Consider the following 15,285-nt stretch of genomic DNA (forward strand, 5'->3'; position numbering starts at 1 on the left):
TTTATATCTTTTTTTTTCCCCCGATTTTTCAGCCTAAAAAGCCCCAAATTTCCAATTTTAGGACAATTTCCGTTTGGTTTTTGCCACTTGGTAACAATAATGGGTCACATTTCCGGAAAACAATGCCCTATGGTATTGATTATTCGGCTGCTGTTACAGGTGAGCCAGTTTTTAAAAAAAAATTAGTGTTTTTGAGCCAAAAAATTTAAAATTTCATAAAAATCACAATTTTTCAAATTCTGAAAATCTAAAAAAAAATTTTCAATTGAAAATTTTGGTTTTTGAGGAAAAAATCTAAATTTGAAAAAAAAAAGAAATTCAGAAAGTAGTTTAAAAATCATTTTTTTAGCGAAAAAATTTAAAAATGTATATTTTTGAAGAAAAATATTTACAAATTCAAATTTCTGCATAAAAAACGGATTTTTCAAAATTTTTGACCTAAAAATCTGACTTTTATTCAGATTTTTACATTGCATTGAAAATTCAAAATTTTTAGAAATATTCTAATTTTTGCCTAGAAAATTTGATTTTTTTTTTGGAAAACATTGGATAAAATGGAGCGTTTTTGGCAATTTTTCATATTTTTAATATATATAAAATTTTGAAAAACACCAAAAATTTTGATGAAAATTGTGAATTTCTCACATTTTTTAGTGAAAAATTCGACTTTTTTTTAATCGAGAATTTCAAGAAAAACACATTTTTCACATGAAAATTGGCGTTTTTAACAGAGTTTAGTGTTAAAAAACCTTGAAAAATCCCGATTTAGATGAGATTTTTAATATTTTAACTTGAAAATTGCATATTCAGAGCAATTTCCGAAGAAAAAAAAAATAGATTTGAACAACAATTTTTTGGCCAAAAAAAAGAGGGCATTTTTGAATTAAAAAATTGTATTTTTAGCGAAATTTCAATCAATTTCGACAAGTTTTTTTCGGAATTTTAATCTAAATCTCGGCTGGAAAATTGAATTTTCCCCGAAAAAACCCTCAAAAAATATCAAAAATATTCAAATTCCCGCGCCAAAAAATCACCGAAAAAATCACAGATTTACCCAAAAACCGCATATTTTTTTTCAGAAAAACCTCAAAATTCCCGAATTCTCTATTTCAGACCGGGAAAAATGTGAAAAAAAATTTTATTTAAAAAAACCACGATTTTCCACAAAAAAGCCTAAAATATATATTTTGTCGCAGCTTAAAACTCTCAAATTTAGACAATTTTTAGTGAAAAAATTGCAAAAACCCACTATTTCTCCAGAAAATTCTACTTAAAATCCAAAATACAGGCTATTTTCATCCATTTTTTCGGTGAAAAAACTCAAAAATTGACAATTTTTCCAGGAAAAAAACTATAAAAATCCGAAAATTTGAAATTTTATAGTGAAAAATAGAAAAAAAAAGAGAAAAACCGTCCATTTTTTACAGTTATCATCAACAGTATCAGCTGAATTGAGCCGTTCAATGACACTCACCTATTCGCCGCAATCAATTCATGATTTGGAAGAATATGGTTCAACTGATGTCAATGTTACGTTGAAATTCCCGAAAAATGAATTTGAAACTGAAAATATTGAGCATTATGCGCTCAGTGTCAAGTGAGTTGGCAGCAGAAAAACGCGACGAAAAAATGGATGAAAATTAAAGTTTTTAGCAAAAAAAATCATTTAAAATAGAGAAAAATTATGAAAAACTCCTTTTTTTAACGGATTTTTATAGTTTTTTTCTGGAAAAATTGTGAATTTTTGAGTTTTTTCACCGAAAAATGGATAAAATTGCCTGAATTCAGGATTTTAAGCGTTTTCCGTACAATTTTTGCGTTTTTTTTCCCAAAAAATAGTCAGAAAAGGCAAATTTTTACATTTTTTTCACCAGGAAACTGAAATTTATCGGCAATTTATGTTTAAAAAAAAATGTAAAAATTTGCCTTTTCTGATTATTTTTTGGGAAAAAAACGCAAAAATTGTACGGAAAACGCTTAAAATCCTGAATTCAGGCAATTTTATCCATTTTTCGGTGAAAAAACTCAAAAATTCACAATTTTTCCAGAGAAAAAAAAACTATAAAAATCCGTTAAAAAAAGAAAAATTATTGCAGTTTTCAGAAAAACTTCAAAATTCCCAAATTCTCAATTTGAAACCGCGAAAAATGCGAAAAAATGGATGAAAAATGATGTTTTAGCCTAAAAATCATTTAAAATAGAGAAAAATTATGAAAAACCCCTATAAATTTCAGTTTTCAGGTGAAAAAAATGTAAAAATTTGCCTTTTTTTTGCCCATTTTCTTGAGAAAAATCGCCAAAATGGCACACTTTTTGTCGGAAAAAAACTAGATAATTTGTAAATTACTGTAATTTTTTAATTTTTACGAAAAAAATCTCAAAATGTTATGAAAACTATAGTTTTAGCCGGGAAAAGGAGGCAAAAATTTCCATATTTCTGCTAAAAATTTGTACAAAAATTCACAGAATACTCTCGATTTTACAAAATTAAAATGGAAAAAATTACAGTTTTACCCGAAAAACTTTTTTTTTCGCCTAAAATTCCCGAAATTTTCAATTTAAAGTCAAAAAAAATTTAAAAATGAGAAAAATCTTTGGAAAACGCTTAAAATCCTAAATTCAGGCAATTTTATCCATTTTTCGGTGAAAAAACTCACAAATTCACAATTTTTCCAGGAAAAAAGTATAAAAATCCGTTTAAAAAATGGAAAAAATTACAGATTTACCCAAAAACCGCACATTTTTTTTTTCAGAAAAACCTCAAAATTCCCGAATTCTCTCTATTTCAGACCGGGAAAAATGTGTAAAAAAAACATTTTTATTTAAAAAAAACCACGATTTTCCACAAAAAAGCCTAAAATATATATTTTGGCAGCTTAAAATTCACTCAAATTTAGACAATTTTTAGTTAAAAAATTGCAAAAACCCACAATTTCTCCAGAAAATTCTACTTAAAATCCAAAATACAGGCAATTTTAACCATTTTTTCGGTGAAAAAACTCAAAAATTGGCAATTTTTGCAGAAAAAAACTATAAAAATCCGAAAATTTGAAATTTTATAGTGAAAAATAGAAAAAAAACCTGTATTTCTCTGAAAATCTCTGAAAATGAAAAAAAAAAAAGAGAAAAAGCCTAAATTCAGGCAATTTTACCCATTTTTTTCCATTATTTTCTGTGAAAAAAACTCAAAAATAGCCTAAAATCCCAACTATTGCAGTTTTAAAGTTTAAAAATCCTGAAAAAGACGATTTTTTCCAGAAAAAGAACTTTATAAATCCCATAATTATCCCGGAAAAAGCTAAAAAATTTACAGTTTTACGCCCGAAAAACCTTGATTTTTTCATTTTTCCAAGAAAAACTCCAAGAAAAAGCTTAAAATTTCATATTTTTTTAGCTCATTTCACCCGGAAACAGCGACAGCAGACTACAACACAGAAAAGCTAAAAACTGAGCAATTTCGTCTAAACGGTCAATTCTACGAAACTGAGACAATTATCACGATAAATGGAAATCTTTTGGGAAAAACTGCGATGAAAATGCGTCTTGTACCCGCCGCCGAATACTACAATGAGACAAGAAGCCAATTTGAGTGGAAAACTGAAAAATTGAATTCACCGAAATTGGCTGAAAATGAGCCGCTGCGTGGTGGTGGCGGCGATTGGCTCGATGTTTGGGTTGTTCGATCGAAAGAATCACGTCGGCTTACTGTATATTTCGTTATTTCTGTAGTTGTGCTCATCTCGATGGCAAATGTTATGATGGGTTGTGAGGTACAGCAAAAATCTCTAAACTTTTCGTGAAAAAATGACTGAAAAACTCTAAATTTGACCCGAAAATGTGAAAAAATTACTTAAAAATCATGAAAATCGACTCAAAAATCATTAGAAACTTCAATTTTTGGCAAAAAACTACGCTGACACGCTGAAAATTGAGCGAAACTTATGAAAAATATATATTTCCATGAAAAACGAGTGAAAAGCTTTAAGTTTGACCCAAAAAAGTGGAAAAATCACTCAAAAATCATGGAAATCAACTCAAAAATCATTAGAAACTTCAATTTTTGGCGAAAATACGCTGAAAATCGAAAAATTGAGTGACAAAGTATATATTTTCCTGAAAAACGAGTAAAAAGCTTTAAATTTGACCCTAAAAATTGAAAACATCACTCAAAAATCGTGAAAATCGGTCAATTTCCATTAAAAACTACTCAACAATCTTTAGAAACAGCAATTTTTGGCGAAATTACGCTGAAAATCTGAAAATTGAGTGAAACTTCTGAAAAATACATATTTTCACAAAAAAAAAATGGCTGAAAAGCTTAAATTTGAGCGAGAAAATCATGAAAATCTAGGTATTTCCACGAAAACTACCCAAAAATCATTGAAAAATTGTTAATTTTGGCCGAATATCGAATTTTTGAAAAAAAAAATGGATAGTTGCTTTCTGCAAATTATGTCAAATACGGCAAAAATCAACACAGAAATTCAAAATTTCCACCGCTGCAAGTGCGCCCCATTGAAAAAAATGAATTTTTGTTTTTTTTTTCTCAATGGGGCGCACTTGCAGCGGTGGAAATTTTGAATTTCTGTGTTGTTTTTTGCCGTATTTGACATAATTTGCAGAAAGCAACTATCCAATTTTTTTTCAAAAATTCGATATTCGGTCAAAATTAACAATTTTTCAATGATTTTTGGGTAGTTTTCGTGGAAATACCTAGATTTTCATGATTTTCTCGCTCAAATTTAAGCTTTTCAGCCATTTTTTTTTGTGAAAATATGTATTTTTCAGAAGTTTCACTCAATTTTCAGATTTTCAGCGTAATTTCGCCAAAAATTGCTGTTTCTAAAGATTGTTGAGTAGTTTTTAATGGAAATTGACCGATTTTCACGATTTTTGAGTGATGTTTTCAATTTTTAGGGTCAAATTTAAAGCTTTTTACTCGTTTTTCAGGAAAATATATACTTTGTCACTCAATTTTTCGATTTTCAGCGTATTTTCGCCAAAAATTGAAGTTTCTAATGATTTTTGAGTTGATTTTACTGATTTTTCCACTTTTTAGGGTCAAATTTAAAGCTTTTCACTCGTCATTCTGGTACCATAGGCGTGTTTTAAAGCAATTTCCCCACAGAGTGTAGTCCCCACCTTTAATTTTCCAAATTTTTTGCAGCTCGACATTGACGCTGTGCTCGCCACGTTGAAAAAGCCAGTTGCTCCAGGAATTGGGCTCTTTGCTCAATTCATCATAATGCCTCTGCTCTCATATCTCATCGCCTACGCAATATTCATGCCGCGTGGATTATATTCAATGGCTCTTGGGCTCTTTGTAACTGGATGCTCCCCAGGCGGTGGAGCATCGAATTTCTGGACTTTATTATTGGATGGAAACCTGAATTTATCAGTTACAATGACATTTATATCGACGATTTGTTCGTTGGTTATGATGCCTGCGTGGTTGTATTTCTTGGGACATCCATTCCTGCAGGGGTTCAATTCAACGGCAGTGATAAAGGTGAAAATCCTGGAAAAAACGGCGAAAATCGCTTTGGAAATTGGAAAAAGCCTATGAAAATATGTGAAAAATCGGTAGAAATAAGCAAAAATTCGATAAAATTCGATGAAAAAAAACTTTAAAGTGGAAAAAACCTCTAAAAATCAGCATTTTTATTATATTAAAATTTTTGGAAACAAAAAAAAAAATTTTTTTTTGGAGGAAAAATTGAAAAATTGGCTTTAAATTCTGAAGAAACGTCGAAAATGACCGAAAAAATTGAAAATTTTGAAAAAACAATTTTGGACCATTTTCCTCCATTTTTAGTCACTTAATTTCTGAGAAAGGTAAAAAATTGACTGAAAAATTGTAAAATTCCATGAAAATTGGTGAAAAATGTCAAATTTTTGGGCAAAATTTCAAAAATTGTCAAAAAATCGGTCATAGAGGTGAAAATCCTGAAAAAACGGAGAAAATCGCTTAAAAATTGGAAAAACTCGACAGAAATTAACAAAAATAGCGGAAATCGGATGAAATTCGATGAAAAATTGGCTTAAAACTCAGGAAAAAAAATCTGAAAATCAGAATTTTTTAGAATTTAAAAAATTATGGCATTTTTCGTATGGAAATGTCGAAAAGTTTAGAAAAAATTGACAAAAATACCGGAAATTGAATTAAATTTCGTAAAAAGCCAGTTTGAAGTGTAAAAATTGGCTGTAAATCCTGAAAATTCACGAAAAATTTGATTTTCAAACTAAAAAATATCAAAAATTCAATTTTTAACCATTTTACTCCATTTTTTGCCACCGAGTTTCTGAGAAAGGTGAACAATCGACAATTGGAAAAAAATTCGATAAAAGTTAGTGAAAAATGTCAAATTTTTGGGCAAAATTTCAAAAATTGTCAAAAAATCGGTCCTGGAGGTGAAAATCCTGAAAAAACGGCAAAAATTGATTAAAAAATGGAAAAACCCGACAGAAATTAACAAAAATAGCGGAAATCGGATGAAATTCGATGAAAAATTGAAAAATCTGAATTTTTTTGGCTAAAAAAAACCTTCTTCTTCGTATGGAAGTGTCGAAAAGTTTGGAAAAAATTGATAAAAATACCGGAAATTGGATAACATTTTCAAAAAAGCTAGTTGAAAATTCGCAAAAATTCAAATTTTGAACAATTTTCGTTGGAAAAAGCTTGAAATTTCTGAAAAAGGTGAAAAATCAACTGCTGACAATTTGTAAAATTCGATGAAAATAGGTGAAAAATGCCAAATTTTCAGGCAAACATTCGCTGAAAACCTGGAAAAATGAATCGAAAATCGCTAAAAATGTCACAAAAAAAAAATGTTCGGGCACATAACTCTCATTTTGTAAATTTCGGGTTACTGTAGCTTCGGAAATACACAAACACCGACTACCGTAACCCAATACACCGGATTTTACGCAATTTTGCGCTAGAACTCTGAAAATAAGGTCCCTAGAGTGAAAATGACGAGAAACCCGAATTTCGTATTGAAATGAGTTCAACTCTCCACCACGGGAAAATTTTTTGCGAATTTTTTCATCCCAAAAAAAAAGGAAAAAAATCCTGAAAAAACGGCAAAAATTGCTTAAAAAATGGAAAAACTCGACAGAAATTAACAAAAATACCGGAAATCAAATAAAATTCGATGAAAAATTGACTGAAAACTCCAAAAAAAATCTAAAAATCAGAATTTTTTAGATAAAAAACTTTTTCGTATGGAAATTCGAAAAGTTGGTAAAAATTGATAAAAAATACCGGAAATTTCTTATTCACTTAATTTTTGAAAAAAGGTGAAAAATCTACTGGAAAATTGTAAAATTAGATGAAAATAGGTGAAAAATGTCAAATTTTCGGGCAAAAATTCGCTGAAAACCTGGAAAAATGAATCGAAAATCGCTAAAAATGTCAAAAAAAAAATGTTTCCAGGTTCCATATGGAAAAATTGCTAGTCAACTTGTCACCCTGATTCTTCCACTTCTCATCGGAATAGCCATCAAGAAGTTCAAGCCAACGTGGGCCGCAAAGGCCCGGAAGATTATGCGGCCATTTGTGATCTTCGTTATGATTTTTGTGGTGATCTTCGGATCGCTTACCAATCTCTACATGTTCCGAATGCTCACCGGCCCGGCGTTGATCGGAGGTGATTTTCGATTTCCATTGTATCGAAATTCGGATTCCCTGCAAAATTTTACCGTACGCAGCGTTTTCTCCGGAGTTTTTAGCTCAAGTTTGAAGTTTGCGGGTTACTGTAGCCTCAGAAGTACGCAAACACTGACTACAGTAACCCCAGAAACACAGGATTTTACGCGATTTTATGCTGCTAGAGCTCTGAAAATTCACACGTCGAGGTGAAAAATGACGGGGGTATTCGAATTTAATAGTGAAAATTTTCGAAAAAGTATTCAAAATCATTTTTTGAAAACTTTTTGTGAAAAGTTCGAATTTCGTAGTTACCTTCTCAGTCACTGCAACTTTTTCCTCACGAGGGACGAGTAAAAGTGGTTTCTAGGCCATGGCCGAGGGGCCGACAAGTTTCAGCGGCCATTTATCTTGCTTTGTTTTCCGCCTGTTTTCTTTCGTTTTTTACCGAATTTTTTCGTTTTTTCTTAATAAAACTGATAAATAAATATTTTTTGCAGATGCTAAAACAATTTTCAAGTAAAAAAATTATGTATTCAGTGGGCAAGCAGCGGTGAAAGTGGGCATTGTAATATGATGGATTACGGGAATACAAAACCTAAACTTTTTCTGAAACATGATACATATGCTGCTTAGATGCTGAAATTACCTGATTTTCATAACGAGACCGCTGAAAAAGTTTTGAGGTTTTCAAAATTCAACTTTTTTGGTGAAAAAGTCGAGATTTTCGTACAAAAAGTTGAATTTTGAAAACCTCAAAACTTTTTCAGCGGTCTCGTTATGAAAATCAGGTAATTTCAGCATCTAAGCGGTATATGTATCATGTTTCAGAAAAAGTTTAGGTTTTGTATTCCCGTAATCCATCATATTACCCACTTTCACCGCTGCTTGCCCACTGAATTCACAATTTTTTAACTTGGAAATTGTTTTAGCATCTGCAAAAAGTATTTATTTATCAGTTTTATTAAGAAAAAAACGGGAAAAAGCTGTGAAAAACAAAAGAAAACAGGCGGAAAACAAAGCAAGATAAATGGCCGCTGAAACTTGTCGGCCCCTCGGCCATGGCCTAGAAACCACTTTTCCTCGTCCCTCGTGAGGAAAAAGTTGCAGTGTGAAAACGTCTGAAAATGTTTTTTTTTTAATTTTTCAGGATTGGCTCTCCCGTGGTGTGGCTTTATGTTCGGCTGTTTCGCGGCTCTTTTAACAAAACGAAAGCCTGAAGATGTGACTGCAATTGCCGTAGAAACTGGAATTCAGAATACTGGAATTGCGATTCTCTTGTTAAAAGCATCTTTTGGTCAACCGGATGCTGATATTGGATCACTTATTCCTGTAATTGTGGCTGCATTCACTCCGGGACCACTTTTACTCGGCGCAGCTGTACATTTGACATTTAAATGGATGAGAAATCGAAGGAATATGAAGGTTAATAGATGGATGGAAAAAGCACTTTTTGACGAGGAAATTGTTGAAAATCTTGAAAAAGCAACCTGAATATGCTGAAAATTTGAAATTTTCCTTAAAAAAGAACGAGAAAAAAATGCCAAAAAAAATTAATTTTTGTATGAAAATTTCGTTTTTTTGAAAAAAAAATTTCAACAGTTTTTTGAGCTGAAAATTGAATTTTTCTACCAAAAAATTGTGAAAATTTTCCGAAAAACGCAAATTTTGTAGTTTTCCGTTGAAAATTTGTGAAAAATTCAAATTTACAGCCCTTTTTTCGCGGAAAATTGAATTTTTACACCGAAAATTATATATTTTTCGAAAAAAAAATCATATTTTTTTGCAGAAAATTGACTAAAAATTTTAACTTAAAAATCAAAAAAATACTCGAAAATGTTGATTTTTCCATCAAAATTTGTTGCAAAAACTCATTTTTAAACTAAAAATTGACGAAATTTCCAGGTTTCTATTGAAAAAAACAAAAAAAATTGTGAAAAATGTTCAAAATTGCCACAAAAATTCCATAAAAATTGGAAATTTTAAATTTTTTTTTCCAAAAAAAAATTTGTGAAAAATTCAAATTTCCTACCTAAAAACGCCTAAAAACCACAATTTTTCAGTGTCCCGACACGGATTCCATCGAAAAACAAGGAGTTGAGCTCATCGATGCCTCAAAGCTCACGGAGCAACAAAAATTGGGACTTCCCAATAGTCAATACGAAAGTCTATTGGATGGAGCAACAGTGGCGGCGGCTCAATGAGCAGCAAAAAACACCCAATTTCAGCTTTTTTAGTACATTTTTATAGAGATTTTTAGTTTTTTTGCTTTATTTTTGCCCCCGGCTGGTCCATTATTTTATAATTCTCACACACACACATTTACATAATCATTACAATTTGGAGCAAATTTGGAGCATTTTTGGCTGAAAATCCAGCAAAAATTTGTATTTTTCCTGTGAAAAAATACTGAAAATTCAGTTTTTCGGAGGATTTTTTGGTTGAAAATTTCAATTTATATAGAGAAATTAAAAAATTTTTGCCATTTTTTTCGGATTTTATGAATTTTTATTGAAAATTGCAATTTTTGTTTTTTGCAAAAAATTGCAATTTTTCTGTCAAAATTTTCCGACTAAAAATTCTAAAAAATCTACGACTTTTTCACAATTTTTTCCGAAGATAATTCGTTTTAAAAATCTGAAAAAAAAGTAGATTTTCAGTCGAAATAACGTGAAAATTGTCGAATTTTTTAATTTGAAAATTTGAATAATTTCAGCGTTTTCTGAAATTTTTTGCAAAAAAAAATTCAGAATTTTTTTGAAAAATTCTCAATTTTTTTTTTCTCGAAAAATTGCTCTAAATTGCTCCAAAACTCTCCCCCGCCGTTTTCTCTCCCGGCTGATTTTTTATTCATTAGTTTACATACAGGTGTCAGGTTTCCCCGTTTGAATAAAAATCCCAAAATATCGATTTTCCCCACCATTATTTCTCTCTGATAGACATTTGATTACTGATAACGATCTCATTTTTCCTTTTTCTCGCGAATTTTCTTTTTTTTGTTGTAATAAAAGCTGATTTTTTTGTGATTCTGGTTGTTCCAGCAGCGCATCTTTTATGAGGAAATTTTTGTGATTTTTCATTTTTTTTTCTGCTGAAAATCGACATTTTTCACAAAAATTTTTACAATTTTTTTTCCTTAATTTGTGACTGAAAAACACTGCTTTTTCCCAAAAAAAAAAAATAAATTTCAGACAAATTCTGAAAAAAAAAACAATTTTTTTTCCTTTTTTTTTAAATATTTTTCTAAAAAATCTAAAAAAAAAAAAACGTTCCTTGGATTCTATTATTACATGAACATGAAATTCTGAAAATGCGTATTGCACAACATATTTGACGCGCAAAATATCTCGCAGCGAAAAACTACAGTAATCCTTTAAATGACTACTGTAGCGCTGTTGTGTCGATTTACGGGATCTCGATTTTTTGAAATTTTTGTTAGCTTAATTTTAATATTTTTCCGATAAATAAAAGTTTTTAACCCATCATTCGAGCCCGTAAATCGACACTACAGTAGTCATTTAAAGGATTACTGTAGTTCTCGCTACGAGATATTTTGCGCGTCAAATATGTTGTGCAATACGCATCTTATTTAAACTTTTTATGAATAAAATTTGAAATTTCTGAGAATTTTAGAAAAAAAAACCCTTGAAAATTTTTTTTTTGAAAAAATTTTTTTTGACGGTTTTTCAAAATTTCAAAAAATTGGAAAAAAAAAATTTTGTGAAATTTTTTTTTTGGAATATACATTAATTTTGACTGAAATTTGGAAATTTTTCTTATTTTCACATTTCTCTCAAAAATTAGCTTGTTTTTTTTTAATTATTAAGTTTTTGATCCTTTTTCAGCCAAAATTTACCACAAAAAACAGTGATTTTGCGGTAATTTCAAACACATTCACGGGGTTCTGGCCTTCCTCATTGAATTTTTCGCGCTCCATTGACAATCGTCTGCCGGACAACGCGTGGGAAAGTGTCGTGTACTCCACACGGACAAATGCATTTAGTTTTACAACTAAAATCGAGCCGCGACGCGACACGCAACGCGCCGTAAATCTACCCCAGATATGGCCGAGCCAAAATGGCCTAGTTCGGCAAAAACTCTTCCATTTAAATTTATGAGGGAAGCCAGAAATCCGTGCACAAGAAAAAAATTTCAAGAAAAAAATGATTTTTTTTTCAAATTTCTCCCCCGGATTTCTGGCTTCCCTCATAAATTGAAATTAGGCCATTTGGCTCGGCAATATCTGGGCTAGATTTACGGCGCGTTGCGTGTCGTGTCGCGGCTCAACTTAAGTTGTAAAACTAAATGTATTTGTCCATGTGGAGGAGTACACGACTTTCCTACGCGTTGTCCAGTGGGCGATTGTCAATGGAGCGCGAAAAATTCAATGAGGAAGGCCAGAACCCCGTGATTTCTGTAAAAACCGCAATTTTTTTGAAATTTTAGCCATAAAAATCTGGAAATGACACTTTTGGACTGAAAATTCAAATTCAACTTTTTAACAAATTTTAAAAATTTTAAGGATCCCTCCGAAAAAAATCCCAAAAACTAAATTTTGGCCTTGTTTTTCTGAAAATCCAAAAACAAATTTTGATTGAATTATTATTCAAAAAGTCAGAAAACATCCAAAACATAATAATTCGTATTATTCCGATTTGTGCCCGCCGATTTTCGTATTCTCCTACCCCCCCCCCCCCCCCTACAAATAATTGTAGTTTGTAGTCTTGAATCTTCACTCCGCTAAGGTATCCATGGAAATCTCGTGAGTGCTCAGATGCTCCGCCTTGGACACGGAGCCTCTGGAAACAAGAGCCAGCGGTGAGATTTTTGCTTCAGCACCACCCAGAGCATGGAAAGATCCGAAGATCTCAAGGGATCATAGGCTCCGATCCTTCACAGATCTTCCACCACTGGTAGTGAATCTCCGCAGGAGCTCAGGCTTTGATTCTCTCAGTTGACTGATCATTCAAAACTCCCACAAACGACCTACCCATGTGGAAAGATCCTGAAATCATTAGGGATCAAAGGTTCCAAACTTCCACAGGTCTGGCCCTCCGGGGATCTTTAAGCCAGATCCTTCACACAGATATTCCACCATTGGTCTGAATCTCCACAGGATCGTTGACTTCGGTTTGACTTTCCGTAGATCTTTCTTCTGATCCTTCAAAACTTCCTCCCATAGTCTATAGCAGGGGTGTGCGGCAAATTTCGAAATTTGCCGCTATTGATTTTGCCCCCAGAAATTTTAGTTAAATGATACAAAATTGAGTAATTTTGATGCTTAAGTAGACACCCTACACGGAACTTATTCAGAACTTTTTGTTCAGAATTTAGTAGTTTTGGTGCTCCAAAAAAACATCAAAAAGTATCAAATTTTTCGGAGTTTGTTAAGCACGGTAAATTTGCCGAATTTGCCGAGCTCGGCAAATTTTGAGATTTGCCGCACACCCCTGGTCTATAGTGACCCTAGACTCCAAACTTCCACAAGTTAAAGATGTGATCTTCCGTAGGTCGGATCCTTCCACAGATCTTTGAGATCCTCCAGAGATGTTCGGTCTTGGACTCCGTAGACCTTCAGATCCTTCTATGATCTTCCACTTTAGGTATGATCCTGACTTCCTCAGACCCTCCCTGGAACCTTGTTTCCAAATGACGAATGTTGGACTCCGGTATATATTTTCTTTGACTTGAACTTCCGTAGAAGTTTAGTCTGATCCTTCAGATCCTCCACAAATGGTCTTTGACCTTCGTCATGTCTCACCCCAAGGGCCTGATCCTTGGTCAGTGCTTCCACAGATCTTCCGACAGCGTTCCATCTCTCCACAGATTTCTGACTTTGACTTACCACACCTCTCGAGATCTTCGTCCAAACCTTCCGCGGAACTTTCGATTTGTCTTCAGCCAGCTTGATCTTCCACAAATCTTCTACTACTGTTCTTTTCTTCTGCAGAGCTTCACGGGCCGTCAGATTCTCCAAATTTTCCACACTGACTTTATCAGATCCTTGCTGATTCTTTAGAATGTCTAAGCCCTTCCGTTTGTCCTTCTACAGATCTTCCACTGATCTTCTTCAGAACTTGGACGAATCCCTGCCCGACGGCCTATCCGTAGATCTCCGATCCGATCCTTCACCGAACTCCCAGCACATCCCGATCCTCAACGGACAAATTCTCGACTCTGGCATATCTAGGTTCAATTGTGTGTTCACAGCTTTGAAGTAGGGATCTGTCCTTAACTTGTTTATCTCTATGTATGATCTTCTGATCTCCAGTATGTTCTTCTGGATGCTCTCCCAGTTCTTGTTAACAGAGCCCCCGAGCTCATTCACGTCACCACAGTGCACACTTCCCCGAACATAAATCACATGGCTACCATGGACACCGGCTCCCAGGAGGGGCTCCGCATTCGAATCTCGTGACTTTTATAATTATTGTGGCATTTTTTTGAGAATCGAAATGTTGACTCGTGAGATTTTATAACTCCTGAATTTGTAATAAAGTTGCCTCGAAGACCGCTTATTATATTATTCTGTAAAAATTCTGCTCCTAAAATTTGGTCCTCCGCCTAATTAGCCATTTCCTCGACACCCGCACCTTGGGCATAATCGCATTAGGACCCTCCCGTGTGTTCTGTGCTTTGATATGCGAGTATTTGTGTATGTGTACTCGTACCCCTCGCACCTTATTGCATTTATCAATAGAACGTTTGTATGCAGGGGGACAATAGGATATTACCCGCATGGTCCTGTAAATGGATTTGCAACGTTTGTGCTTTGATATTTTGAACATTTGGGGCATTTGGGGAGTGGCATGAGTTGTTTGGAGATTTTTTGTATTTGATATTTGCTGTTGTGGCACCCGGAGGCGGCAACCGTGCCTTTAAGCCGTAACGAAGAGTGACTCGAGACCGAAGAAAGAGTATGTATAGTCTGGAAGGAGCGCTGTGGCAGTGCGGATGAATGCGGTGGTCTTGCTCCCGAGGAGACTTGAATATAGAGCTAGTGACAGAACAAATGTATAAATATATTAATTTATATAGTAATTATAAGAATTACAATACAAGAGGGAGAGAGGATAAAGTAGGGGGAAGGCCTGGAAACTCCTTGGTTATTGGAGTTTGTCGGGTTCTCTTTGGTTATCAGAGATTGTCGGGTTCTCCTTGGATATCGGAGCAAGTACATGAATAATAGTGAGGGGCAATTACAAAGGAAAATGGGGGATGCGTCGGGAGAGAAGTGCCACGCACGACCGTTCGGCACGAGCGCAGCATCAAGACTGAAGTGGTGGCGTCCAATAGCTGCGTATCCTGTCGTCGCTTGAGTCCCCGCGCAGCTAATGTCGCTGTGGGGCGCGAGTGTGACTCTTGTGAGAGAGCGTATGAGAGCGAGAGACGCAGAAGAAAGAATGACTTCTGCGGCTCTTTGTCATAGAATCCTCGTCTGAGAGATCTCTGAAGAGATCGTAGGACGAGACATTGTGGAATGGCTCCCCATTCCACAACATTTGCCCAATTGCTTTGTATTCGGTAAGCTTCCAAAATGCCAAGAGCTACAGAGCATGGATGCATCACCAAGATGCCGTGAGTCAAACGAAACTGCCGAAAACTTACTCTAACTAAATTTTGACTTTCGGCATTCT

The 15,285-nt window shown here is 33.6% G+C and overlaps 1 protein-coding gene across 1 annotated transcript; it reads left to right on the forward strand.

Annotated features, from left to right (window-relative positions):
- The first annotated feature begins 61 nt into the window (after positions 1-61).
- On the forward strand, positions 62-10,667 carry Y71G10AR.4 (P3 protein). The gene is made up of 7 exons (NM_001047593.5): positions 62-159; positions 1,428-1,597; positions 3,395-3,770; positions 5,168-5,509; positions 7,436-7,649; positions 8,799-9,073; positions 9,712-10,667. Exons 1-7 carry the CDS (start codon positions 100-102, stop codon positions 9,850-9,852), a joined length of 1,578 nt encoding a protein of 525 aa, NP_001041058.2. The 5' UTR covers positions 62-99; the 3' UTR covers positions 9,853-10,667.
- The last annotated feature ends 4,618 nt before the right edge of the window (positions 10,668-15,285 follow it).

Source organism: Caenorhabditis elegans, chromosome IV, assembly GCF_000002985.6.
Source record: "Caenorhabditis elegans chromosome IV".
In the NCBI taxonomy this organism is placed as follows: Eukaryota; Metazoa; Nematoda; class Chromadorea; order Rhabditida; family Rhabditidae; genus Caenorhabditis; species Caenorhabditis elegans.